General features: G+C 58.5%; 1 protein-coding gene across 1 annotated transcript; it reads left to right on the forward strand.

Moving 5' to 3' along the window:
* The first annotated feature begins 1,187 nt into the window (after positions 1-1,187).
* On the forward strand, positions 1,188-25,518 carry WDR86 (WD repeat domain 86). The gene is made up of 6 exons (XM_059074136.2): positions 1,188-1,350; positions 11,965-12,106; positions 14,792-15,212; positions 21,668-21,803; positions 24,839-24,942; positions 25,274-25,518. Exons 1-6 carry the CDS (start codon positions 1,188-1,190, stop codon positions 25,445-25,447), a joined length of 1,140 nt encoding a protein of 379 aa, XP_058930119.1. The 3' UTR covers positions 25,448-25,518.

The raw sequence follows: 25,518 nt of genomic DNA on the forward strand, positions 1-25,518 counted from the left end.
TACCTTTAGGACCTGGAGGATCCGAGTAGGGGGCACCCCGCCCCCCGCCCCGCGTTCCCACCCCCACCCCCGGCCGCCGAGCCGGCACCGGAACTGCCTGATGGGAACCCGGAGACCTGCGCTCCAGGAGGTCTCGCTGCCCGGGGCGTCGGATTCCTGCAGAGATCTCGGTGGACTGTCAGAGGTGCGCGCCGAGCCTGGGAGCGCGGGGGGCGGGGCTCCCCCTCCTCTTGCGGGACTTATTTAGGATTCGGCGTGTGCACGTGATTCCCCAGCGAGGGCGGACTAAGGGCGCTCTCCAACTAGCAGGGCCGACCCCAAGTGCCCCGAGAGCCCCTCTGGCACGGTTCTTAGCACTGGGAGCCTGGAAGGAGCTGACTTGCTTGGTGGTGGCGCGCAGCCGCGGGCCCGAGTGAGTTCCCGGCGTGAGCGTCTCCCCAACCCAGACCCTGCAGTCCACCTCCTTCTCCTCCTCCTCCTCCTCCTCGTCCCGGCCTCCGGTCCTGGCGGGGGTGGCAGAGGGCGGGAGCCCAGAGGCGCAGGCCGGCAGCCGGAACCGTCGCACGCCGAGCGGGCCGCAGCGTCCCCGGGGCGGGCGTGGGGACCGCGGGCTGAGGTCTGTCCCGAGAGGGCGAGGGCGGGGGCGGGAGCGCAGGCCAGGAAAGTGGGAGGGGACAGGTTGAGGGGTGGTCTCTGAGGAGGAGCCAGGCTGAGCTGTATTGTTCGTCTCGGCCGCCCAGAGCGCGCGGAGCGGGCCGGGGAGCGTACGCGCGGCGCTCCGCTTCCCGTGTTCCCGCCGTCGCCGGCGCCCCGAGAAGAGATCCGGGCTTTCCCGCGCGCCCCGGGACGCCTCTGCTCAGGTGGGGTGCGGGTCCTCCCTGGGGGCGCGGGCAAGGGAGGCGTTCCGCGCCGGTGGGGCTGCGACTGCTGCACCCGGAGACCGGGAGTCCCGAGTGGGCCGCCCCGCGCAGCGCAGCCCCCGCCGGCTCCGCGGCCCGGGAGGCCGGGTGGGCGCACGGCAGCGAGCGCACGCCGCTTCACCGGCGCCGCGTGCTTCCGCAGGAGCCGGGGGCCGGGGGCCCCGCGATGGCCGCGGGACGCAGCCACAGGCAGCCGCGGCGAGGATACCCGGGCGCCCCTCCCTAGCGGGGCGCAGCCTCCTCCTAGTCCGCCGCCCGACCGGCGGGATGGGGGGCGGAGGGTCTGCCCTGAGGGTCTGCGCGGACCACCGCGGGGGCATCAACTGGCTCAGCCTGAGCCCCGACGGGCAGCGCCTGCTGACGGGCAGCGAGGACGGCACGGCCCGACTCTGGAGCACCGCGGACGGCCAGTGCTGCGCCCTCCTGCAAGGTAGACCCGCTTGGCCGCGTCCTCCGACCTCTCGCTCTGTCCTCCTCTCTGCCGCCCGCCTGCCTCAGACCTGGGCGCTTTTGTCCGCAGACCCCTTCCCCGAAGTCCAGCCCGCGCCCATCGCGGACCCTCGTGGAAGAGCAATGGGTGGGGCGGGAGTGCAGAGGGGCTACTATACGGGCCAGTGAGCCGAGGGGCGAGGCTGCGAGGGCGCAGATGACCTGTCAACCGCTGGGTGAAATCCCTTCCATCACCGCAGTTTTAACAAACAAAAAGAAATCGCAGCTCTGCCCTTTCAGCTTCCCTCGTCTCTCACTGGCCTTGTGACCTTTGGCTGAACGTTTCCTCTCTCGGGGCCTTTGTAGTCACAACGGTGGCTTGTTAATCGGCCTGGGCGCTACGGAGTGCATGCACTCCGCATGGTGTGGTAGCGTTTTCGCACCACTCGTGCAGCCAGGGGAACTGAGGCACGGAGTTAAGTAGTTCGCCAGCGGTTTACACAGCCCATGGGGGGTGGGGGCAGAGTCGAAAACCCCCTCCCTCATTCGACCCCCCTGCCCTGCTCTCTCGCTGCCTCATTTCACCCGCAATTTCGCATGTTTGGAAACTCCATGAAATAGCAGGAGATACACATAGGCGTAAATATTGTCTTATGAAAGAGCCCTATCAATACACCCACACCGATTTATATTTGTGGCTTACTCAAGGGGAGGTGGATGTTTTTCTTACCTCGGGTCCCTGTCACATGCCTGCAGCACAGGACTGTGAGGTCCCTCTGTTGTCTGAGTGGCTCCTATAGCCCCTTGTGGAAGCACCAGGCTGCCTGCACTGTGTGCACAGTTATTTTTCACTGCTGGTTTTTCCACCATAATCAGCAAATCCTGGGTGGCCTGCCCCAGGCCTCCTGGCTCATCTAGGCACAGGGAGTAAATTAGCTTCCGTACTGGCTGATCGTGACCCTGCTGGTTTTCTTCTTTTCATTTTATTTTATTTATTTATTTATTTATCTTTGGCTGGGCCATGAGGCTTGTGGGATTTTAGTTCCCCACCTGACCGAGGAGCAAACCTGTGCCCCCTGCAGTGGAAGCGCAGAGTCTTAACCACTGGACCACTAGGGAAGTCCCACCCTGTTGGTTTTATTTTTATTTTTTATTTATTTATTTTTTGGCTGCGTTGGGTCTTCACTGCTGTGTGTGGGCTTTCTCTAGTTGCGGCGAGCGGGGGCTACTCTTCGTTGCAGTGCGCGGGCTTCTCATTGCGGTGGCATCTCTCGTTGCGGAGTACGGGCTTTAGGTGCACAGGCTTCAGTAGTTGTGGCATGCGGGCTTCAGTAGCTGTGGCGCACGGGCTTAGTTGGTCCGCGGCATGTGGAATCTTCCCAGACCAGGGCTCGACCCCGTGTCCCCTACCTTGTCAGGCGGATCTTAACCACTGGACCGCTAGGGAAGTCCCACCCTGTTGGTTTTACATCAAAGCAGTTATGGTCGATATCTCAAAGCTCAGTAGGGATGCATTTTGGACTGCCTGCTATTTGGGAGCTGGGGTAGATAATGGGGAGTCGGCCACCACGCACAGACAGTCACACACACTTGCAAGGCATAGATCTGTTAGAAAATTTAAATCCAGTGTGTATTGCTTTCCAGACATGAGAACAGTATCTGAAGGGCTTTCAGAGACGCAGGTTCCTAGGTCTGGGTTTCACTGAGCCTTTGGGGGGTAGGACTCCAGAATTGGCATTTCTAACAAGCTGTGAGGTGACTCTGATGACCAGCTGGCCCGGGGAGTCCTGGGCCTGGGACCCCTTGTGGGAGCCCAGTTTGTAGGCCAGTTACTGCCTCAGGAAGCTCCAGTCCTTTCCAGGGTGGTTCTGGCCTGGCAGGCACCTGGCTCCATCCCCAGAGCCCACAGCCCTGCCCAGCGCTGCCATCCTCACCTGCCTCTGTGCCTGGCAAGTCCCCTTCACACCCACTTTAGTGACCCTCACAGCGGCTCGTCCCCGCAGGACACCAGAACGTGCTTCCTAGCAAGGCCACGCTAGACCCTCTGTTGCCCTAGTTGGAGGCCTTCCCACTCCAAGGGAAAATGCTATCGAATGGAAAAACTGCTGACAGGGTCGTTTCTTTTACAAGGGTTTGCACTTTAAGAATCATCAAGGACAGAGGGGACAAAATAACCTTTCCTTATGCTGAAATCGCACTAATAGACTTGTGAGAGGGTCATTTTGGGTGTGTGATAAGCCTTGCGTGGTCCCCACGGTAAGCAAGGACCTGCCAACTGCTCCTCTGTGGGATTTTTTTTTTTTTTTTTTTTTGGCCGCGTTGGGTCTTCGTTGCTGCGCGGGCTTTCTCTCTCTCTCTCCCGTTGCAGAGCACAGGCTCCGGATGCGCGGGCTCAGCAGCCATGGCTCACGGGCCCAGCCGCTCTGCGGCACGTGGGATCCTCCCGGACCGGGGCACGAACCCGCATCCCCTGCATCGGCAGGCAGACTCTCAACCACTGCGCCACCGGGGAAGCCCAGGGGCTACTCTTCATTGCGGTGCGCGGGCATCTCATTGTAGTGGCTTCTCTTGTTGCAGAGCTCGGGCTCTAGGCGCACGGGCTTCAGTAGTTGTGGTGCACGGGTTCGGTAGTTGTGGCACACGGGCTTAGTTGCTCTGTGGCATGTGGGATCTTCCTGGACCAGGGATCAAATTCGTGTCCCCTGCATCGGCACGTGGATTCTTTTTTTTTTTTTAATTAATTTATTTATTTTTGGCTGTGTTGGATCTTCGTTGCTGTGTGTGGGCTTTTCATTGTTGTGACTTCTCTTGTTGCAGAGCATGGGCTCTAGGTGCGCACGCTTCAGTAGTTGTGGCATGTGGGCTCAGTACTTGTGGCTTGCGGTCTCTAGAGCTCAGGCTCAGTAGTTGTGGTGCACGGGCTTAGTGGCTCCGCGGCATGTGGGATCTTCCCAGGCCAGGGCTTGAACCCATGTCCCTTGCATTGGCAGGCAGATTCTTAACCACTGTGCCACCAGGGAAGCCCGGCAGGTGGATTCTTAACCACTGCGCCACCAGGGAAGTCCATAGGATTTTTTTTGTATCGGTGAAATATTAATAAAAATGTCTTGACATTTTAGTGCCCTATATTTTATAAATAACGTTCTAAGTACATGTTTCTTATGTTATTAACCCTTGCAACTGTGAGGTAGATAGAACTGACAGCAGTTTAGGGAATTCCCTGGCGGTCCAGTGGTTAGGACTCTGCGCTTTCACTGCTGAGGGTCAGGGTTCAGTCCCTGGTTGGGGAACTAAGACAAGCTGTGTGGCACGGCCAAAAAAAAAAAAAATTAAGAACAATTGACAGCAGTTTATTTATTTATTTTAAAAATTTTATTGAAGTATAGTTGACTTACAATGTTGTGTTAATTTCTTCTGTACAGCAAAATGACTCAGTTATACATATATATTTATATATATTCTTTTCCATTAGGGTTTGTCACAGAATATTGAATATAGTTTCCTGTGCTATACAGTAGGACCTTGTTGTTTATCCATTCTCTATATAATAGTTTGCCTCTGCTAATCCCAAATTCCCCTTCCTTCCCTCCCCACCCCTGGCAACCACAAGTCTGTTCTCTATGTCTGTGTGTCTGTTTTTGTTTCGTAGATATGTTGATTTGTATCGTATTTTAGATTCCACATATAAGTGATATCATATGGTATTTGTCTTTCTCTTTCTGACTTACTTCACTTAGTATGATAATCTCTAGGTCCATCCATGTTGCTGCAAATGGCATTATTTTATTCTTTTTGATGGCTGAGTAGTATTCCAGTGTGTGTGTGTGTGTGTGTGTGTGTGTGTGTGTGTGTGTGTGTGTACACACCACATCTTTTTTTTTTTTAGAAGATGTTTGGTGTAGGAGTTTATTAATTTTATTTATTTATTTATTTTTGCTGTGTTGGGTCTTCGTTTCTGTGCGAGAGCTTTCTCTAGTTGTGGCAAGCAGGCAGGGACCACTCTTCGTCGCGGTGCATGGGCCTCTCATTATCACGGCCTCTCTTGTTGCGGAGCACAGGCTCCAGACGCGCAGGCTCAGTAGTTGTGGCTCACGGGCCTAGTTGCTCCACGGCATGTGGGATCTTCCCGGACCAGGGCTCGAACTCGCGTCCCCTGCATCAGCAGGCAGATTCTCAACCACTGCGCCACCAGGGAAGCCCTCACACAGCATCTTCTTTATCCATTTATCTGTCGGTGGACATTCAGGTTGCTTCCACGTCTTGCTTCTCGCCCACTGTGTGGCCCCTGCTCTGGGCAGGACAGAGTCGCAGGGAAACTGTGCTCCCCTGGGGCCACACGGCTGATCAGCGGCAGACCCTGCAGGTCTCCTGACTCCAAATCCAGGCTCTTTCCACTGCCATCGTAGAAACTGCCACCTCGGGGTGAGTGCCAGCCCCTTGCACAGCTTGGGGCCCACAGAAGGCTTCAAAGGAGAGCCTGTTGGTGGGTCAGGCCTGGATTTCTCGGGCAGAGCAGCCTGGGTTGGCAGCTCCTGCCACGCGTTTTCCTTCTGCAGACGAGCTCACGGTGCAGAAGCAGCTAGGGGCCAGAGGATCTTCCCAGATCTTCCCGGACCAGGGCTCGAACCCATGTTCCCTGCATTGGCAGCTGGATTCTTGAACACTGCGCCACCAGGGAAGCCCTATTTATTTATTTACTTTGGCTGCGCCGAGTCTTAGTTGCGGCACACGGGATCCTTAGTTGCAGCACGAGGGCTTCTTAGTTGCGGCATGCGTGTGGGATCTAGTTCCCCGACCAGGGATCGGACCCGGGTCCCCCGCATCGGGAGCATAGAGTCTTACTCACTGGACCACCAGGGAAGTCCCGCGCCTCAGTTTCTTTATCTGTGAATTGGGGGTGATAACAAGAGGAACCTAACCTCGTAAGGTCACGGTGGGCATGAAGCCAGATAATAAAGAGTTCCTAGCTCATTGTATTCTCTGTCTTGTCCTTCATGCCCGAAGTGAATAACAGCATCCCTTGGCCCTGTGCCGTGCCAGCTCCAAAGCTCTTCCTCATTTGCCTCCCACAACTCTTTATCATCCCATTTTGTAGATGAGGAAACGGAGGCTTGCCAGCCCTCTGCGCTCCTCCCTCTGGGTCCAGAGCCCTTCCCCCACTCACCTGCCTGTTGGCTTGACTTGCGCTGTGTGCCCGTGTCCTATTCAAAGGTGCAAGAGTCTCGGATCCCGCCCCAGGGAATTTGCAGATTGGATTGAGAGAACGATCGCTTAACTAAGGGGCTGTGTGCACTTCAGAAGAGCAGGAACTTGGTGGGCTGGGGCGGTAGTCAGGGTTCACCTCTTGGCCCAGGAGGGCCTGGAACTGAGACAATTTTTTATTGTTCTAAAAAACACACAGCATAATATTTACCATCTTAGGCATTTTTAATATACAGTTCAGAGACATTAAACGTTCAAAATGTTGTGCAGACATCACCACCATCACCTCCAGGATTTTTTCCTCTTGTAAAACTGAAACCGTCCCCTCTGAACAATAACCTCATCATTCCTCCCTCCGCCAGCTCCAGGCACCCACTGTTCTACTTTGTGCCTCTAGGAACCTGACTCCTCTGGGTACCTTGTGTACGTGGGGTCACACACTAGTTGTCTTTTTGTGACTGGCTCATTTCACTCAGCACAATGTCCCTGAGGTTGTAGCACGTGGGCCAGAATGTCCTTCCTTTTGAGAGCCGAGTGCCGTTCTGCCGTGTGGATCTTATACGTCTTCTTTGTCCGTCATCCGTCGGGGGACACTTGGGCTGCTTGCACTTCCTGACCATGGTGGGTGATGCAGCTGTGAACACGGGTGTGCAAATATCTCTTCCAGGCCCTGCTTTCCATTCTTTTGGGTCTACACCCAGAAGTGGGATTGCTGAATCATCTTATACATATTTTTAAACGGCCACGTGGGAGCACAGGGAAGGCTCTCAGACATAAACAAATCGTTATTAACTTTGTCCTGGTCAAGGAAAAATTCCATCAAAAAACAGTTTGTTAAGTACGGATGTGAAGGAAGCCCACACTGGCAAAATTCACTCTAAAGCTCTGCGGAGACCACCGTCGGGGGTAGGCGAGCGCCCCCTGTGGGTGAGGATTAAGGAGAACGGGGATGGAGGCGGGAGAGCAGTTTGGTCACGGTTGCGGAGCAGGAGAAGCTGCTCTGAGGACAGGCCCCGTGGTGGCAGCAGCGACCAGAGCATCAGCCCGGGCTGGGAGCTTGGGGGCGGGTGGCCCAAGCCTGAGTCCTCAGTGGCTTTGGCAGACCCTGTCCATTCCAGCCAGGGCCCCCGTGCTCAGACAACAGCAGGGAACAACTGGCATCTCAGAATGGTAACTCAAGGAGAGTCTAATAAAAGGACGCTTGTAAGATGTGGGCAGAGTGTGGGGAAGCACTGTACTTAGGGCGAGTACCAGAGGAGCTGTCACCATCCCCAGGCCCGAAGGAGGGGGGGTGGGAGCGGTCGCTGCCGCCTGGAAACAGCTGGGGAGGGGGCTCCCTCCAGGGAGGCGTGACTGTGGTTTGAGGGCCCCGGCCAGCCTATCCTGAGCTAGAGACCCCTCCTGGGGCTCCCGCCGTCTGAACCCTGCGGGCAGCCGTGGAGACTGGGAGCCCACGGCGGGTGAGGGCGCTGCAGGGAGCAGGCTGGAGAAGACGAGGACCCCCCCGGGGGGGGGGCAGACGAAAGACTCCAGGAGCAGCAGGGCGAGAGGAGGCCCCGCTTTTCATGCTGAGTTGAAGGCGTGTTCAGCTGGGCCATGCCCACTCCAGGCCCCTCTGCCCCTGCAGGCCCCGGTCCCCAGCGCGGCGAGCTGCTGCTGCATGGGGAGGGGGCGCTTGGACTCTAAACCTCCGGCAGGTCCAAGGCAGTGCAAGCCGGGAGACAGGGCCGGCTACCTTGGCAGGAAACCCTGAGCCTCAGCATGTTCTTTTGAACATAATAACCGCATTTTATCTGCATTCTACATCCCTTCGAAAATATTTATTTTTAGTTCGGCTTTCTTGATTATTCTGCACAATTCCAACAGCTTGTGGCCGAGGCGCCATGGTCCCTGGAGACGTGATGGGCCCTCCCTTCTCCGAGCCCTCGCTCCTCCACCCCCGGTGATCCTGCCGGGGCGGTGGAGCCCTGTCATTGGTCTGCGGATTATAGTCGGGGGCGCGCTCCGCAGCCCCCAGGGCCCCTATGCTGCAAGGGCTCTGAGCCCGGATCGCTCCCTTGGGTTGTCAGATGTGAGATGGGCGTCTTGTGCTGGAGAAGGGGCTTGTGCGGGGGGAGAGCCTTGATGGACGCGGGGACCCCCGCCAGCTTGGCCAGGCCCCTGAGGGGGCGGAGGGTCAGCCTGGCCCAGCTTCGGGGATGAGTTTTTTTACATGGAAAAACTTCTTTTTATTATCACGTCTTTTCTTCAAGTCTGTTTGTATTTCTGTTGATTTGCAATCAGTGTATGTACCCTTTTTTTTACTTCTGCATATCAGAAAAGCTGTCCCACTCTCGCGGACTTGGTTAACGGCTGCAGTTTCACCGAGTCTAGGTGCTACACTTGGATTGTCAGTGTTTTTCTTGGCCTGATTGACGGGTTCATATGACACTCTGCCTTCCTGCTCAGATGCTGTTGAGATGGGACGGAAGGAGCTGGAATGGGAGTGACACCCCGAGGGAGCCCACCCGGCCTTGTTTAGCACTGGGGACTCCTCCCACGGTGCGAGCCCTCCCGACCCCTCCTGATGGCTGATCTGGTCTCCGGGAAAGCTCGTTGAGAATCCTCAAATATTCTATAAACATTTTGGGGTTGGCAAAAAGCTGGGCTGTGTTTTGCCAAAAACATTTGCCCTCGACTTTTTTTTTTTTTTTTTTTTTGGTGCGGTACGCGGGCCTCTCACCGCTGTGGCCTCTCCCGTCGCGGAGCACAGGCTCCGGACGCGCAGGCTCAGCGGCCACGGCTCACGGGCCCAGCAGCTCCGCGGCACGTGGGATCCTCCCGGACCGGGGCACGAACCCGTGTCCCCTGCATCGGCAGGCGGGCTCCCAACCACTGCGCCACCAGGGAAGCCCCGCCCTCGACTTTTAAACTGATGCGTACTTTGAGGGAAACAGTCTGCAGCCTCTTTCCGTGTTTACTTAATTTACGCAAATGTTGTTTTCCTAGAGGCCTGGTATGTGCTATCCAAGAAGATGGGAAAACGTTTCTTTCTTACTTTAAAAAAAATTCTGTTTCTTAGAACCCAGGAAGTTGGGATCTTCCAAGAGAAGCTAAGCTTGACCCCAGGGCCAAAAAAAAAAAAAAGTGTGAATCAGCTTGAAACTACCCAGGAGATTCTAAATCCCCGTGTACAAGATACCAGATATCTAGATGAAATTTTAAAATCTGATCGAAATCCTTAGAGTAATAAATAGGACGCCCCCACGTGTTATTATTTGAATTCATCAGTCTCCTCGTCTGTGAAATGGCTCTTAGGTCTAACATTCCTTTGCTTCCATTGATTTTCTGGTCCCTGAATTCTTCTCCAATAGAGTCAGCTTCAGTTTGCTGTTGGAAGTGCTTATATCCGAGATGGAAACACTTTTACCTGAAAAACAGTCCCTACTGTGTCCAAGGATGGAGGACTCCTGGGCTGCTTAATAATGGTTGAGGGGTAAACATCGACCCCACAGCCAGGGTGAGAGTCAAAAGATCTGACAGCTGCCCCGTAAGAGGATGACCGGGTGTACTTGGCCGAGACCCCAGGCTGCGGGGCCCTCCCCCCGTCCCAGACCTCCACCCTCACTGTGTCTACTTAATCCACTGTTTCTGCCAAATGCCTGAATTCTGGCCCCTCCCGCTTTGGCGTGTGCTAGCTTCTCTCCCAGAGGCTCTTCCTCTTCTCCCGAGGACACGAGGACACGGGCACAGGTACCGCACGCACGTAGACCCTGCCTTGCCTGCCACACCCAGGCTTCTGCTCTGTCGACCCTCGTCATGCTCTGTCCCAGCACGTATCAAGCTCAGCTGACTGTCCCTCCCTCTGGGCTGGCTGCTCTGTTTGAAGGCGGGGAATGTGTTTTAATTATCTCTGTGTCTGTATTTGTGTCCTGCGGCTGCTCTGCTATGACCGGTGATCACACTGGGTTTCCTTAAAACAAGTTTATTCTGGCCCAAGTCTGGAGGCCAAAAGTCCAAAATCAGTGTCGCTGGGATGAAATCAAGGGGTTGGCAGGGCTGGGTTCCTTCTGCAACCTGTAGGGGAGAATGCCGTTGCCTTTGCAGCTTCTGATGGCTGCTGCACCCCTTGGCTGGTGGCCACATCACTCCGGTCTTCAGGGCCAGCACCCGCAAGTCTCTGCTCTGTCTTCATGGTGCCTTCTCTGTGTCCTCAGATCTCCCTCTGCCTCCTCTATGTGTGTATTTATCTATTTATTTGGCTGTGCTGGGTCTTAGATGTGGCATGAGGGATCTTTAGTTGTGGCATGTGGGATCTTTAGTTGCAGCATGTGGGCTCTTAGTTGCGACATGCAGGATCCAGTTCCCTGACCAGGGGTCAAACCTGGGCCCCCTGCATTGGGAACACGGAGTCTTAACCACTGGACCACCAGGGAAGTCCCTCAGCCTCCTTTTTTTTTTTTTTTTTTTTTTTTTCTTTTGTGGTACGCGGGCCTCTCACTGCTGTGGCCTCTCCCGTTGCGGAGCACAGGCTCCGGACGCGCAGGCTCAGCGGCCATGGCTCACGGGCCCAGCCGCTCCGGCACGTGGGATCTTCCCGGACTGGGGCACGAACCCGTGTCCCCTGCATCGGCAGGCGGACTCTCAACCACTGCGCCACCAGGGAAGCCCAGCCTCCTTCTTATAAGGATGCTTGTGATGGCATGTAGGGCCCACCCTGATATCCAGGACAATCTCTCCGTCTCAAGATCCTTAATTAATTGCATCTATAAATGTGTCTTCTTCCAAGAAAAGTAACATTTCTAGGTTCCAGCAATTAGGACCTGCTCTCTTTAGGGCCACAATTCTAGAGCCTACCACAGTGTCTCTCCCAAAACGTTAAGAACAGCTCACACCTAGCATTTACACAGCCGGCACAGGAACACCGTGAGATAGGCATTGTCACTCTCCCCATTTCAGGTGAGGAAATCGAGGCACAGAGAGCTGAAATAACTTGCCCATGGGCAGCAAGTAGCAGCACCAGGCTGCTAGCCCAGGCATTCTGGTTCCGAAGACCAAGCCCTTGGCCTCTGTACTTCCTGCCTCTGTAACATGGGGTTTGTTGAATGACTGAGTGAATACAAATAGCTGAAAAGTTTGAAGAAGACTAAAAGGAGGTGACTAAGAAGGGGGAGGGAAGGAGAGGAGGAGGAAGGATTCCGGGGCAGGCTAAGCGCCCCCTGAGTTGCTCCTGGCTCCCACGATTCCTGAGATTCTCCCAGACTTAAAGCATCATTTCAACGCGCTAGTCACACTACTGGACTTGCTGCAAACACTCGCCGCCCCCTGCTTTCTTCCCTTCCTCCCCATCTCAAACGTTCTCAAAGAAAAACAGGAGCTGGCGTGCCCTGCTGTGCTCACATCCCCCCCCCCCCCCCGCCTCCGTCATCTGCAGGGCACGAAAGCTACGTGACCTTCTGCCAGCTGGAGGACGAAGCCGCCTTCACGTGCAGTGCTGACTGCACCATCAGGAAGTGGGACGTGCTGACCGGGCAGTGTCTGCAGGTGTTCCGGGGACACACGTCCATTGTGAACAGGTCGGTGTGCCTGCCAGGCGGGGAGGACTCGGCCTCTCCTCACGGTACCCGGCCGAGTCCCAGGGGACAGAGATGTAGGCTGTGGGGCCCCTGCCCTGGAGGAACTTAGCTTCCCTGGAGAACACGTGTGGGCGTGCGGGGAGGTGCTCAGGAACAACAGTAGTGGAAGGACAGCAGTGTCCCCAGCGCAGCGAGCGCTGACTGACCGGGGCTGCAGCTAGGGGGTTGGGAGGCGGAGGTGGGGCAGGGAGGCACCAGCAACACTTAGACCAGAGCCCGAAAGCCCTCCCATGGCCCTGGCAGCACAGCCGCCCCCAGCTGGGTGCAGGGAAAGGGGTTGGAGGCTACAGCTCCTACCCAGGGAACAAATTCCAGAGGAAATGGCTTAATTGGTACCTGATGGTGGACTGGGGGCTCGGAGGAGGAGTGTTGTTAAACCTCTCCTTTCCGTGTTGCTGTTGAAGATATCCCAGACCCTCCTTCTCATGGAGGTTTGAATTTTTGCAAAAACGTATTGAGTTTGGGTCTGAGCTGAGCCATGGAAATTCCTCGGTGATCAGATGAATTGGACACTATTTCTGCAGCTTGGGGCCCTCGTGACCTCACTGGCCAGGAAGGGCAGCTGCCCGGGCAGCGAACTAAGCAGGGAAAGGACCCGGTGCAGGCGGGCGTTTGGCGGGGTTGGGGGCAGGGACGGAAGGATGTTCTCAGCCAGAGGGGATGCTGGCAGCGTGAGCTCTGTGGAGCCCGGGTCCGGGTGGGACCCGTCTGGCCTAGTGTTCCGGCGCACGGTGGGTGGAAACGGCGGCTCAGCCCGATCATTAACTGCCCGGAGCGCCAGCTGCCTGCAGACGGAACGCTGCTCCCACAGGGCGGGAACAGGGGAGCATCCCTGCACAGAAAGGCAGAAGGGTCGTGTTGGCTCAGGATGGTTCTGAGTGGAGAAGGACCCCAGTGGGGACCCCACAGAGCTCTGCCCCAGCCCCCGCCTCCTGCAGCTGAGCCTTTATCCCCCCCTACACCCCTTAGATAGAGCAGGCGAGGCCCGGGGACCTGGGAGACCAGCCAGCACCACGCAGGCCGGGGCGGAGGAGGGCTGGGCTCGGGACCCGGGTTTCAGCTCTCGCCGGCCTCTTCCACACGCTATCTTGAGAAAGAACGTTGTGACTGAGGAGAAGTGTGGGTCTGGGGCGCCTCCTCTAGTGAGGCTGGGAGCGGCTGGAAGGACCGACAGAGGATGGGGTGAGTGGAAGAAGGCCACCTCTCAGGCGACCAGCCGGCCCTCCGGTTGTACCTGGAAACGAATCAGTGGCTCCTCAAAAGTAAATCTGGGGCTTCCCTGGTGGCGCAGTGGTTGAGAATCCGCCTGCCGATGCAGGAGACACGGGTTCGTGCCCTGGTCCGGGAAGATCCCACATGCCGCGGAGCAACTAAGCCCGTGAGCCATGGCCACTAGGCCTGTGCGTCCGGAGCCTGTGCTCCACAACGGGAGAGGCCACAACAGTGAGAGGCCTGCATACCGGAAAAAAAAAAAAAAAAAAAAAGAAAACAAAACAAAACAAAACAAAACAAAAAGTAAATCTGGACAATTAAGGCTAGAAACGATGCTCTGCCAGGTGTAGACTCTCCTGAGTGTACACACCAACACACACATGTTCACACGCAAGTACACATATGCGCTCATGCACACACACACACACACACACACACACACACACTGCTTTTGAGCAGTTGGCTGTTCTAAACATCTCTGTGGGTGCATATTTGCATTATTAAGTAACTGTGCTCACAAATGCGTGGTGGCTCTGAGGTGGGGACGTGGGCTACACTTCTCGTGTTTTCAGAGCCGGGCCGGGTGTGGGAGCTTCTGGGGGCACCGGCCCGGCCTGGCATCCCTGCCGTCACAGGCCACACCCGGCAGGACTTGGGCCTCCAGAACATCACCCGAGGCGCCACGCCGTCACTTTCCCTTAGAAACACACATGTGGTGCAAACCGTACCTCCTGGCGTTAGGGAAGAAGCCATCGGTAGAGAGTGTGCTTTTCTTGTGCTGCGTCCTTAATGACTTGTGGGAAGCGGGAACTGCCCGGAGGTGAGAGGCCGCGGAAGGAAGTTCTGCTCTGTTCCGTGTCCATCTTGCCTCCTGCCCGTGCTAGGCTCCCAGGCAAGACCTTTTAAAAGAGGGGGCACCAGGTGCCTCTGAGACTGAGATGGGGGGTCCTGACCCCTCTGTGGCCACACAGACGACACGCCCCATTCCAGGTTCAGGCCGCAGCCCTTTGGGGCTGGTGTGTAGATTAGGGTCCACCCTCGTGCCCTTTGAAGTTACACACAGAGCTCTGTGCTAGAGACAGATGTGTATTTTCCGCCGGGAAAGTCTTAGCCTCCATCAGAATGAGAATAGGAGTCATGAATAGTTACTGTTTGTGGCAGGCTCTGCTCCGCCCCCGCCCACCCCCCACCCCCCCCCGCCACCCATGGGCTCTCCTGGCTCCCTCACTGTCCCCCCTGCTGCAGGGGGCCCGAGACTCCTCAGCCTTGAGATTTTCTCAGACTCAGGTCTCCCAGTCACTGGGACCATTCATTCTTCTTACCCATCACCTGGGCTCATTGAACACATAAGACGCCAGCCTGCCGGGCAGCCCTGTGCGCTCTGACCCCTGACCCTTCCCCTCTTGCCACCAGGATCCTGGTCGCCAACAACCAGCTCTTCAGCAGCTCCTACGACCGGACAGCTCGAGCCTGGAGTGTGGACAAGGGGCAGGTGGCCCGGGAGTTCCGGGGCCACCGCAACTGTGTGCTGACTCTGGCCTACTCTGCCCCCCAGGACCTCCCTGGGGCTCCGTGCGCAGAGGAGGCCGTGGCCAGGGGGCTCCTGGTGACGGGCAGCACGGATGGCACGGCCAAGGTCTGGCAGGTGGCCAGCGGCCGCTGCCACCAGACACTGCGGGGCCACACAGGGGCCGTGCTCTGCCTGGTGCTGGCCACGCCTGGCCACACGGCCTTCACCGGCAGCACGGATGCCACCGTCCGAGCCTGGGACATCCTGAGCGGGCAGCAGCTGCGTGTGTTCCAGGAGCACCAGGGCTCCGTCATCTGTCTGGAGGTGAGGCCGGCCTGGCTGCCAGGGAGGCCCCTGGCTCCTCCTCTGAGCCGCCGCCCCACCCAGTGTACCAGTCAGCTCAGGCTGTGGAACAAAGTACCGCTGACTGGGCGGCTTAAACGGCAGAGAGTGATTGGATCACGGTTCTGGAGGCCGCAAGTCTGAGATCAAGGGGTCAGCAGGGTTGGTTTCCTCTGAGGCCTCTCCCCTCGGCTCGTAGACGGCCATTGCCCCGGTGTCCTGACACTGTCTTCTCTCTGCTTCCAGCTTCCCTCTTCTCGTAAGGACGCCAGTCATACTGGATGAGGTTCCGCTCTAATGCCCTCATCTTAACTGAATTACGTCCTTAAAGGCCCTATTTCCAAATACAGTCACATTCACAGATACCAGGGTTAGGGCTGTTGCCAACACACGGATTTTGGTTTCTTTCCCTGTGAAGTGAGGATGACGTCTACGCACAAACCGTGGTCCATAATCCCTACATCCAAAAGTTGAAAAACAGGAAGGTTTTTTCTTAGGCTTGGCATCAAAACTCATTTTGATATGAGGCTGCTCGTAGTTAAGTTTAATCTCACTTCCTGGGGCTACGTGTGCCTTTGCTGTGGAAACACGAGTGTGTTCCTCAAATCCGAAAACTCCTGAAACATGTCGGCCGAGGTTTGCGTTAGGGATTACGGACACGGAGCCATGCCCACCCCGGGCTGTCGTGAGGATTTAGTGAGTTGACAGCGGATGCGGCGCCTGCTGCAGAGCCTGTTCTTGAGGCCCGTCAGCCTGTGATGCTGTTGCTATGAAGCATGTGTTGCTATGAGGATGTGTGGCCTGCACTGGGCGGGCATGTCTGCAGGATATGGTCCCTCCCTCTATCTAGATATTAGGGTCTGGATGTTCCTGGCCCGGGTCACGGCCACAGCCCTTTCCCTTCTCCAGGCCAGTTCCCACACCCGAGGTGGGCAGGTTGGGGTGCAGTGCTCAGAGGCACTGAGCCTCCGGGGAGCCACCGATGAAGCGATGGGGCTGGGCTCAAGGTGACGGGAAGCGGAGTGTGGCAGCGCCCTGGAGAGCCAGGCCAGGAGGCCCGTTTTGGGTTCTCGAGGTGAAGGGCAGCCCCAGGGCCCCAGGACCAGTGGAGTAGACAAGGGCTCCCCTTTGCTTGGACAGAATGATCTCTGGCCTCTGGTGAACGCCAGAGGGCCCTTGTTTGTTTGGTTGGATAAATTGCGTTTTCCTAGCGGTGGGGGGCGGGGCGGGGGATTGCTTGTTACCGAGCTGAGAGTTGCCCTCCTGGTTTCTTTCTCTCTCTCTTTTTTTTTTTTTAAACTTTGATTTATTTTTTAAAATTTTTATTGGAGTAGAGTTGATTTACAGTAATGTGTCCGTTTCGGGTGTACAGCAAAGTGAATCCGTTATGCATACACATATATCCACTCTGTTTTAGATTCTTTTCCCATCTAGGCCATTACAGTACTGAGTAGAGTTCCCTGTGCTGTACAGCAGGGCCCTAAGCCACCCGGTATCGGATCCCGGGGTTTGGGGAGGCAAGGGGAGGTCCGGGAGGCACCTGGGAGGCAGCACCGTGTGGGATGGGGAGAGGGGTGCAGGGAGCAGGGGGGATGCGTGCTGGGCGGGGCATGGAGGGACGGGCTCTGGGTTCCTGAGGACGGGCGGGGTCTCTGGGCTCAGTCTGCTGGTACCGCCCGGGGGCAAGTCCGTCTCCCGTGTTGGAGTCAGCCTGCAGGGCGCGGAGCCCCGTGTCCGGCCCAGCAGTGGGAGTGAATGTGCCCTGGAGCAGAGCTGGTGGGAGCCCGGACCTCTGCAGGAGGGGGCTCAGGAGACCGTGAGAAGCACGAAGGCCAGGCCAACTCGTAGTGTGGGGTGCCGCTGGTGTGCGGTGGTCCTAGTATGGGGTGCTCCCGGGGTGGGATGCGGAGCTCCCAGAGTGAAGTCAGTGTTGTTCCCGTGAGCACACACCGGGGTCTGTCCAGGATGGGTCCCGGGGGGGGGCTGGGGGGGAGAGGGCCCTGCTGTGCGGTGGAGGGGGGCCGAGTGAGGACGGGCACGGTGCAGTGTGTGGAGGCCCCTGGGGTCAGCGTTGGAAGGAGGCAGGGCCCACGCTGTTGGCGTGGGCGGGGAGGGTCGCCCCCAGTGTCAGGAGCAGCGGGCCCCGTGGTAGAGGCCGGACCTGAAACAGAGCCTGAGAGGACGGGCTCAAAGGCAGCACACGCGCTGGGGCCACAGCAGCGGCGGTGCTTGACTCAGGAAACGTGCGGTTATTCGGTTTGTTGGTTAGTTACTTCATTAGCTGTTAAGTCACAGCCTGCTTCGCCCCCACGGTGGGACTGAGGCAGAAAAGCCCCCGTTTTTCAGAGTAGTTGGGGGCTACGATTCTGCACGATAAGGTCCAGGGCCACCGTCTCCACAGTAGATGGCCTGGCGCCTTCCCGAGAGACGGAGGACCCGCCGACCCCCGGCCGTGCAGGCTTCCTTTGCTTTGATATGACGTCCCCTCAGAGGGGGCCACAAGGGCCCCTGTAGCTTGGACGCTGTATCGTCGCGTCTCCCCGCTGTGTTTCCCCGGTACAAACTCAGATCTAGGTGTACCGCGACTTGGGAGACGCACGTGCGGGTGACCTTTGGGGGTGCTGGCTTTGCCCGCTTTCCAGGGTCCCTCCTTCTCCCCACCGTAGGGTCGGGGAAGACCCTTTCCCTCCCCTCCTGATCTGCCTCTTGAATAGAAGGGCTTCCCCACGTCCCCCGCTGCCATCAGAAACTTGCAGGGCCACCTGCCAGTCTCGGCCCCAGCCTGTGAGACCCTGGCCATGTGGGACCGTCCCCGGGACCGTCGGCCAAGCCCCGGGGGGCCTCTGCCTTTCCTCTTCACTGTGGGATGTGTATCCAGGGTCAGGCACGCCAACCCCAGAGGGTTCCAGAAGCCAGGTGGGGGCAGAGCAGGAGTGCACAGGCCTCCTACGGAGAAGGTGGGCCAGAGCAGAGGAGAGGGCTCACTTCCAAGTAACAAACTCAAGGTCAAGCCCGCTGACCACCGAGGGGGACTGCTCCTTCACCCCTGCTCTTCGGAGGGGCTCCCAGGGTCTGGGCTCAGCTGGGTGGTCCACGTGAAGAGGAGAAAGTGGACACTCTTTCCTGTCCCTTCATATGTTTTAATTTTTAGTTATGAAACATTTCAAACATAAAGTGTAGCAAACGGTAAAAGGGACCCCTATGGACCCACCTTTGAAATGAGATATTAAAATAAACATTTCCAGTACAGCCAGAGAGGGACAGGAAAGGCTCTGCCAGCTGCGGGGAAGCCCGAGGGCTCGGGGCACGCACCTGCCCGGCTGCAGCATCATCGTCAGGCCCTCCGTTCTTTTCCCACAAAACACGGTCCTGCCAAAGCCCGAGGGGCTGGAGCAGAGCTTGCTGTTGCCTCTTGGGATACGTACCGGCTCCCGGGTTACATCAGGCTGCGTGCATTATTGAATCCTCACGGCCACCTGTAAGGGTGACTATTGTTTCTCATTCTGTACATGAGAAGACGGAGGCTCAGGGTGGGCAAGCAGTTTGCCCAGGGTCTCACGGCTGGTAAAGGGCAGAGACGGGATTGGAACCCAGGACTGAACATGCAACCTGTGCTTTTAACAAGCAGCTTTCAGAAGGTGTGTCTGGGCCCATACCACGCTGGAGTCGGGGAGCCTCTTCCGACAGGAGGCTGAGTGCCCGGAGCCCGGCTGTGCTCTGCACCTGGCCCAGCTGCTGCTTTCCCGCTGCCCTGTGCGTGTGGCCTGCCGAGCGGAGGGGAGGGCGAGGCCGCACCCCTGGGGCCGCAGCTACAGAGCCCCAGGCCTGCCCTCTGCTTGGGTGGGTCACACGCAGGGAGAGGGCCCATAAGCCCCGTCCCGCCCTCTCGGAGCTGCCTTGGCTGCTGGGAGGGAGTCCTGCTGGACTGGCCTTTGTGACTCGCCCTGTCAGGGTCTGTCCTGCTTTCCCCATCTGCCTTGAGCCTCTCTGGTCTCCGCCGGCTGCCCTGCTGCTCCCCGTGGGTGTCCGTTCAGGAAACCAGCCAGAGCGAGCAGTGAGGCGTCCGTCCGCTTATCAGCCTCGGCGCTCAGGATCTGGGCTTTGAAAGTGTGCTGCTTTTTAAGCACATGCGCCAGGCCCTGCGTCATCAGGACACCCGCTATGAGCAGGAGGCGTCTTCCCTTTGTCTCGGCCGCTGTGGACGCTCAGCGCCTCCTTCACGGGGCCGGGCAGACAGAGCTGCAGAGGCCGAGTGGCCTAGATGTGCCACTAGGGCCTCCATCTCAAACAGGCTGCCCATACCCACTCCCCTTATTATAGCTCTGGGAGCCTCAGTGGGTAGTTTGGAGAGTGTGGTCCCTGGAGGTCTGGGGCTGCCTCTGGGAGTGACGCTGGGTGGGGGGACAGTCGAAACACTGGGGGCCAGTGGCAATCGGCCTGGGGGGCAGGATGCAGACGGGGCTGGGCAGCATGAGGAGGGGGCCTGGAGGGCAGCTTTCCCACCGAAGATGAGGGGGGTTCAGCACAGAGAGGACTTGTAAAGGGGAGCGCGGTACGTGCCCAGGGGTCTCGGCACGGCGAGGACACACGTGCACCTGGGGAAGCTGGGCCACATTCAGGCTCCAGGCACAGGCCTGGAGGGGGGGCCCGAAGGCCGAGAGCAGGTGGGGATGCCGGGCAGGTTCCCCTGCCCTTCTCGACGGTGGTGCAGACGGAGGGAGGACTGGGCGATGTTCTGGACCCTGCCGGAGCCCTCGGGTGTGCGGACACCGCACGCGGCCCTGTCCTCGGGGAGTGGACCGCCGGCGGGAGGGGCCAGAAGCCAGGCTCCATTGGCTGGGCCAGTCGTAACCCCAGTAGGACCGGAGGGCAGGGCCTGAGAGACGCAGGCCAGGCCTGTCGCCCACTTGGTCCACCCTCAGCCTCTGCCTCCAAGAGGTATACGTGTCCCTCGAGATTCTACCCCCTCTGCCGTAGCGATTGGCCCAAGGCCAAGTTTGACCTGTGCTGTGGCCGTGGGGTGGCAAGATCACTGGGCCAGGGTCCTGTTCTCCGGGATTTAAACGGGGAAGTAATATGGGGAAACGGAGTCAGCTGTGGGAGTGGAAAGTGGCCCAGATGGGTAGGTAGTGTGTGCTCGAGCTAGGAGGACTCGGGATGAGTTAAGGATGCCCTTTCCAGGGGCTTCCCTGGCGGTCCAGGGGTTAGGACTCCGCGCTTCCACTGCAGGGGGCGCGGGTTCCATCCCTGGTCGGGGAACTGAGATCCCGCAGAACAAACTAGGCCCGCCGCCTGCTGCCCCTGGGAGAAGGACCTCATCTTTCCTAAGCCTCCAGCGGCCCCTGGGCCCCAGCGGCGTCCTGGGTGGCTGTCTCGGGGGCTTGTGGCCTGCCCTCCTCTTCCAGGGCCCTGTAAAGTGGGAGGAGGCCTGGTGCCATCAGCCAGCTAACGGCAGCTGAGCACCCTTCCCCACCAGCCTTTGGTTCTCGTCCGTGTCTCCAACAACCAGAGGTGCTGTGCTGGTCGGGTGCTCTCTGGGCTGCGTGCTATTTGCTGTAGGGAAATTGGCAGAATTATTCCAATTGTCTTTGGGCTCCCCTCGCGCTAGTGCCCTGTCCCTCTTGGCAGGGGTGCTCCTGGGAGGGGGGTTTCCTCATGCCCTTCCCTTGTCCCCCAGGCTCTTTCCTAACCTCCTGCCATGCCAAGAAGGGGTGTGCATGCCATTCCAGCTGACAGTGACGAGCGGGCAGGGGGGCAGGACCCCATGATGGCCCCTGGGTGTCCAGCTCCGGTCTCAGCGGAGGGCTACCTTACGCGCACCGTGGTCAGTCAGGTTACTTCTAGAGCTTTCTCCTATCTCCCTTCCCCAAGCAGAAGTCCAGTGTGAAAGCCCTGCCCTGGGTGCCCTGTTCTCAGCTGGAACAGTACCAGGAAACAGAAGTAGCTACAGGTGGAGTCACATGGACCTTCCCGGGGGCCAAGCTGTAGGAAACTGCTAACGAGAGGCACCCGGCAGTAGTAGCGGCAGCGCTGGCCGACGTCTTCTGGGCCTTGCTCGCTCTTAGGGTGCTGAGCGCCGTACGGCCGCGTCTGAGCGGCACGGAAGGGTCTGGCGTGAGCCCTGTCTGCGGGTGAAGCCGCTGAGAGCAGAGCCACTGACTTGGCCAAGGGCCAGTCAGCATCTGAGGCCGGGTCTTGCCCGAGCTACGCGGCCCTGAGGGCAAGGGAGGAGCATCGTGACCGCGGGTGCTGGAGTGGGTAGCGGTGGGGGGCGACCCAGGGGCAGGGGCATTTCTGGCTTGTCCGCAGTGTCTCCACTGAGACCTGCATGTGCCCCTCCACGTTCCACAGAGAGAGGTTTGGAGGGGCTTCCGGGGGGCCCCCTACGGTCAGCGGTACCCGTGTCCGGCGCCGACCCTCCCTCCCCACCCCCCCAGCTGGTGAACCGGCACGTGTACTCGGGCAGCGCCGACAGGACGGTCAAGTGCTGGCTGGCAGACACGGGCGAGCGTGTGCGCACGTTTGCGGCCCACAGACGCAGCGTGAGCGCCCTCAAGTACCACGCGGGCACCTGTAAGTGACCCCGCCCTCCCCGTGGCCCCAGCCTGCCTGTCCCCTTCACGCCCCGCCCCCAGCACGCCTAGACCTCTCTGCTGCTTCTAACTGCCCTCTTCCCTCTTTGAGTCTCAGCTGCCACTCAGGTATGGTCAGCGGCCAAGGGCGGCCGCTGTGGCCCCTCAGTGCATGTGTTTGTTCCTCCAGCCAAAGAAGTTCCAAATAAGGGTGTAGGGACTCCTCCCCACCTTTACCCCGCTAGGATGTGCAGCGACCTGCTTGTTCAGAGGACCTCAGGTCAAGAGCGGGTCTCAAGGACACATTCTAATTCTCGAGACAGTGACACCACTTAACTCCAGTCAGACTTGAGGGCCGCATGGGTTTGGCTTCACTTGGCATTAGGTTTGACTACAGATAAGAGAAAGTCCAGATAACGGATTTATATGAGATAGTGGTTTATTTTTCTCTCAGGTAGAAGAATTTCAGAGGCTGGCGGTCTAGGCTGGAACGGATGGCTCCACAAAATTGTTAGACACCCAGGTTCCTTTTTTCACTTCATCATCCTTAGCATGTATCGGCTATCTTTAAGGGGGGGCCTCAGGGTTCAAGATAGCTGCTGGAGCTCCAGCCATCATATGTTTTAGGCAGGCAGGAAGAAAAGGAGGGAAGGGCAAAAGGTTGTGTCTGCTAGATGAGTAGGCCCCTTTCAAGATCTTTCCTGGAGACTCCACCCAAAGACTTCTGCATATATCTCTGGCCACTGCCTGCAAAAGAGACAGAATAATAAAAACTCTTATCTGGGGATACTGCTGCCAGGATTAATCAGGGTTATTTTGGAAAGAAAGAAGGGCATTGTGGCTTACTGGGTAGTCAGCAAGCTCTCTGTCCCACAGGTCTCAAACTGTCACACATCTGGGCTTTCCTGGCTCTGTCCAACTGGCCAGTTGTTTACACCCCAGACGCACACAGAAGACAGGCACTGTTCTGGGGAAGCAAAACCCACAACCTCACCGCACCTACATGGGAGTGGGGCTCCCAGGTTCCTGGACATCTCTTTCCTAAAACAATCCCCAATATTATATTTTGCCATCAGCGTCCTCCCTCCCTCCCTCCCTCTCTCTCTCTCTCTCTCTCTCTCACACACACACACACACACACACACGTACATACACCTCTGCAGCAGGAAGGAAGCCAGCCCCCCCTAGGCGAAGCTGAGCCTGAGAACCATCTTCTTAGCACAGCAGTCAGGGAGCAGACTGGGGTGGGGGAGGAGCCACAGTGGAAAATCCAAGTTGACTTCACAGCACAGGTGTTAGATGAAGATAGAATGGATTTCCGAAAATAGAGCATGAGATGCCCTCAGGATTTAGGTGTCTGACGCAGAAAAATGATTTTTTTCCTGTTCCCGTGTCCAAGCCTGTAAATGTGATTATGGCTCTGCTCCTGTCGGGGCCCTCAAATTTAAAGAGAAGAACGTTTCACAGAGCGCCTCCCCGTGGCAGCGGCTGGGATGAAACCTGCCGCTGCAGCAAATCCCACGGACCCTACCTGCTGCCCGCCGTTAAGGAACTTGGTCCTTGGTCTTTGCCAACAGGCTACAGGATGATCAGACCTAATTCTGGACCCTATTCCCACCCTCAGGATGCCCAGTTACCACAGTGCATTGGTGGAGGGGAAGGCAGGAAAGGAGCTGAAGAGGCCGAGAAATGAAACTTTCCCTCCAAGTCCACGTTCACTAGTAGCTTTAGCAGCAAACCTGGGACTAGGCAGGTGACACAGGAAATGGGATAAGGAATAGACACCCCAAGGACGGGGAGCCCCCGGGGGTGCTTACTATGGCTCACTCAGGCTGCTGGGTGGCTGTCGCAGATTCTATGGGTACCAGGCTAAGGGGAACTTCCTGCTGCAGCACCTGAGGTCCTCTGCCTGAGGGTGTTTTCCTGTGAGGCAGGTCATGGGAGGGCTGGGAGTTGACGGATAAGTAGCCCAGTGTCCTCGTCCCTGGGTGGAACAACTCTGAGACCCGGTCCATCCCTTCTCCCAAGGGCCCCCAGCAGTCACCCGCTCCCTAACACAGCTGCATGGGAGTCCTTCCTTACCGTTTCTCTCCCCGCTTCCTGGAATGCCCTACCAGATGAACTGTTTGCACTCAAAACCTAGTGTCAGGGTCAGCTTCCGGGAGAACCCGGGCTAAGATGGTAAGTGGGCGACGGGGTTTCTCTGGCCAGTGCCGTCAGCGTGGTCCCTGACCAGCAGTAGCAGCTGGAATTGGCTAGACATGCAGGTTCTCAGGCCCCACCCCGGACCTCCTTAAATCAGAAACTCAGGTCGGCCCAGCCTGCACTCGGGAGTTTGAGAACTCTTGGACTAAGTTATAACGTAGGAAAAAGCCCAAGCGAGGCAGAATCGGGAAGTTCCCCCTGGGAGAGGTTGGGCAGGGGCCCTCTAGTGAACCCCGGAGGCGCTGGGTTGTGTTTGGAGGGCCAGGTTCATTGCTGAGGAGGGGGAGGAATGAGTTTCTGGTTGGTCCTTGTCCCAAGAGGCTGCTCAGATGGTGCGGGGGGAGGGATGACCCCCCCCCCCCCCCGCGAGGCAGGGGCTTCAGAGCTGTGGGAAACACCCGGTAGGGAAGCTAAGCTTCACCAAAGGCTTCCACCAAATGGCCTGAGAGTGGGAAGCTGGGCCCAGGTGTTACTCAGGAGGGGTGGAAGCACCTGGCAGGACTTGGCAGGCTGACCTGAAGCCCAAGGGCGGTGGGGCAGCCGAAGTCCTGCAGAGCCGGCTGCAGCCCACAGAGGGCGCCTCCGGGCCCCTGGGCGTCACCCTGAACTCACAGGAAAGTACTGAGACAGGGAAGGTGCCACCTCCTTCCTTTCAAGGGGCTTCTGCTGTTTCCCATTTGCAATTATGACATCCCTGGGAGGCGAGTGGATGGGTCCCGGAGAGGGTGCCCGCCACTCTCCCCGCCCTGTCCATCCATGCCCCCCGCCCTGCGGAGTCCCGAGGGGACGAGGGCTCTCGGGCGGGAGGCAAGTGCCGCCGTGTGTTCACAGTGTTCACGGGCAGCGGGGACGCCCGCGCGCGCGCCTTCGACGCCCAGTCAGGAGCGCTGCGGAGGGTGTTCCGCGGCCACGCCTTCATCATCAACTGCATCCAGGTAGGCGCTCCCGCCCTCTCCGGGGCCCCGGGGCCGGTTGGCTGAGCGAGGGCGAGCCCGCCTGCGCCTCTGCCTCGGAGGGGAAGTGGGGAGGGGGGGCCAGGCAGCAGCGCTCCCCCGCGGGCAGAGCCTCCCTGGGGCCGAGGTCCCCTGGGCTGAGCCTTCCCCATCCGGCGGCCTGGGCATTCGCGGCTCACGCCGAGGCCCGGGCCGCTGCTGGCCCGAGTCAGGGCGGGGCCTGCACCTACGTGACCCCGTAGCTGCGGGGAGGCGTGGGGTCGGGGGGCGGTGGCGCGCTCCCTCTAGCGCCGCCCACGCCCCGCGCCTGCAGGTGCACGGCCAGGTGCTCTACACGGCCTCGCACGACGGCGCGCTGCGCCTCTGGGACGTGCGCGGCCTCCCGCGCGCCCCGCCGCCGCGCCCCGCCGCCCCCAAGCGCAGCCTCTCGCGCCTCTTCAGCAACAAAGTGGGCTGCGCCGCCGCCGCGCCCCTGCAGCCGGCCTGAGACGCCCCGACCGGCCGCCCACGGACCCGCGGAGGGAGCGCGGCTGTCGGCACCGGGGGCTCTGAGGGAAA

Source organism: Kogia breviceps, chromosome 9 (genome assembly GCF_026419965.1).
Source record: "Kogia breviceps isolate mKogBre1 chromosome 9, mKogBre1 haplotype 1, whole genome shotgun sequence".
Taxonomy (NCBI): Eukaryota; Metazoa; Chordata; class Mammalia; order Artiodactyla; family Physeteridae; genus Kogia; species Kogia breviceps.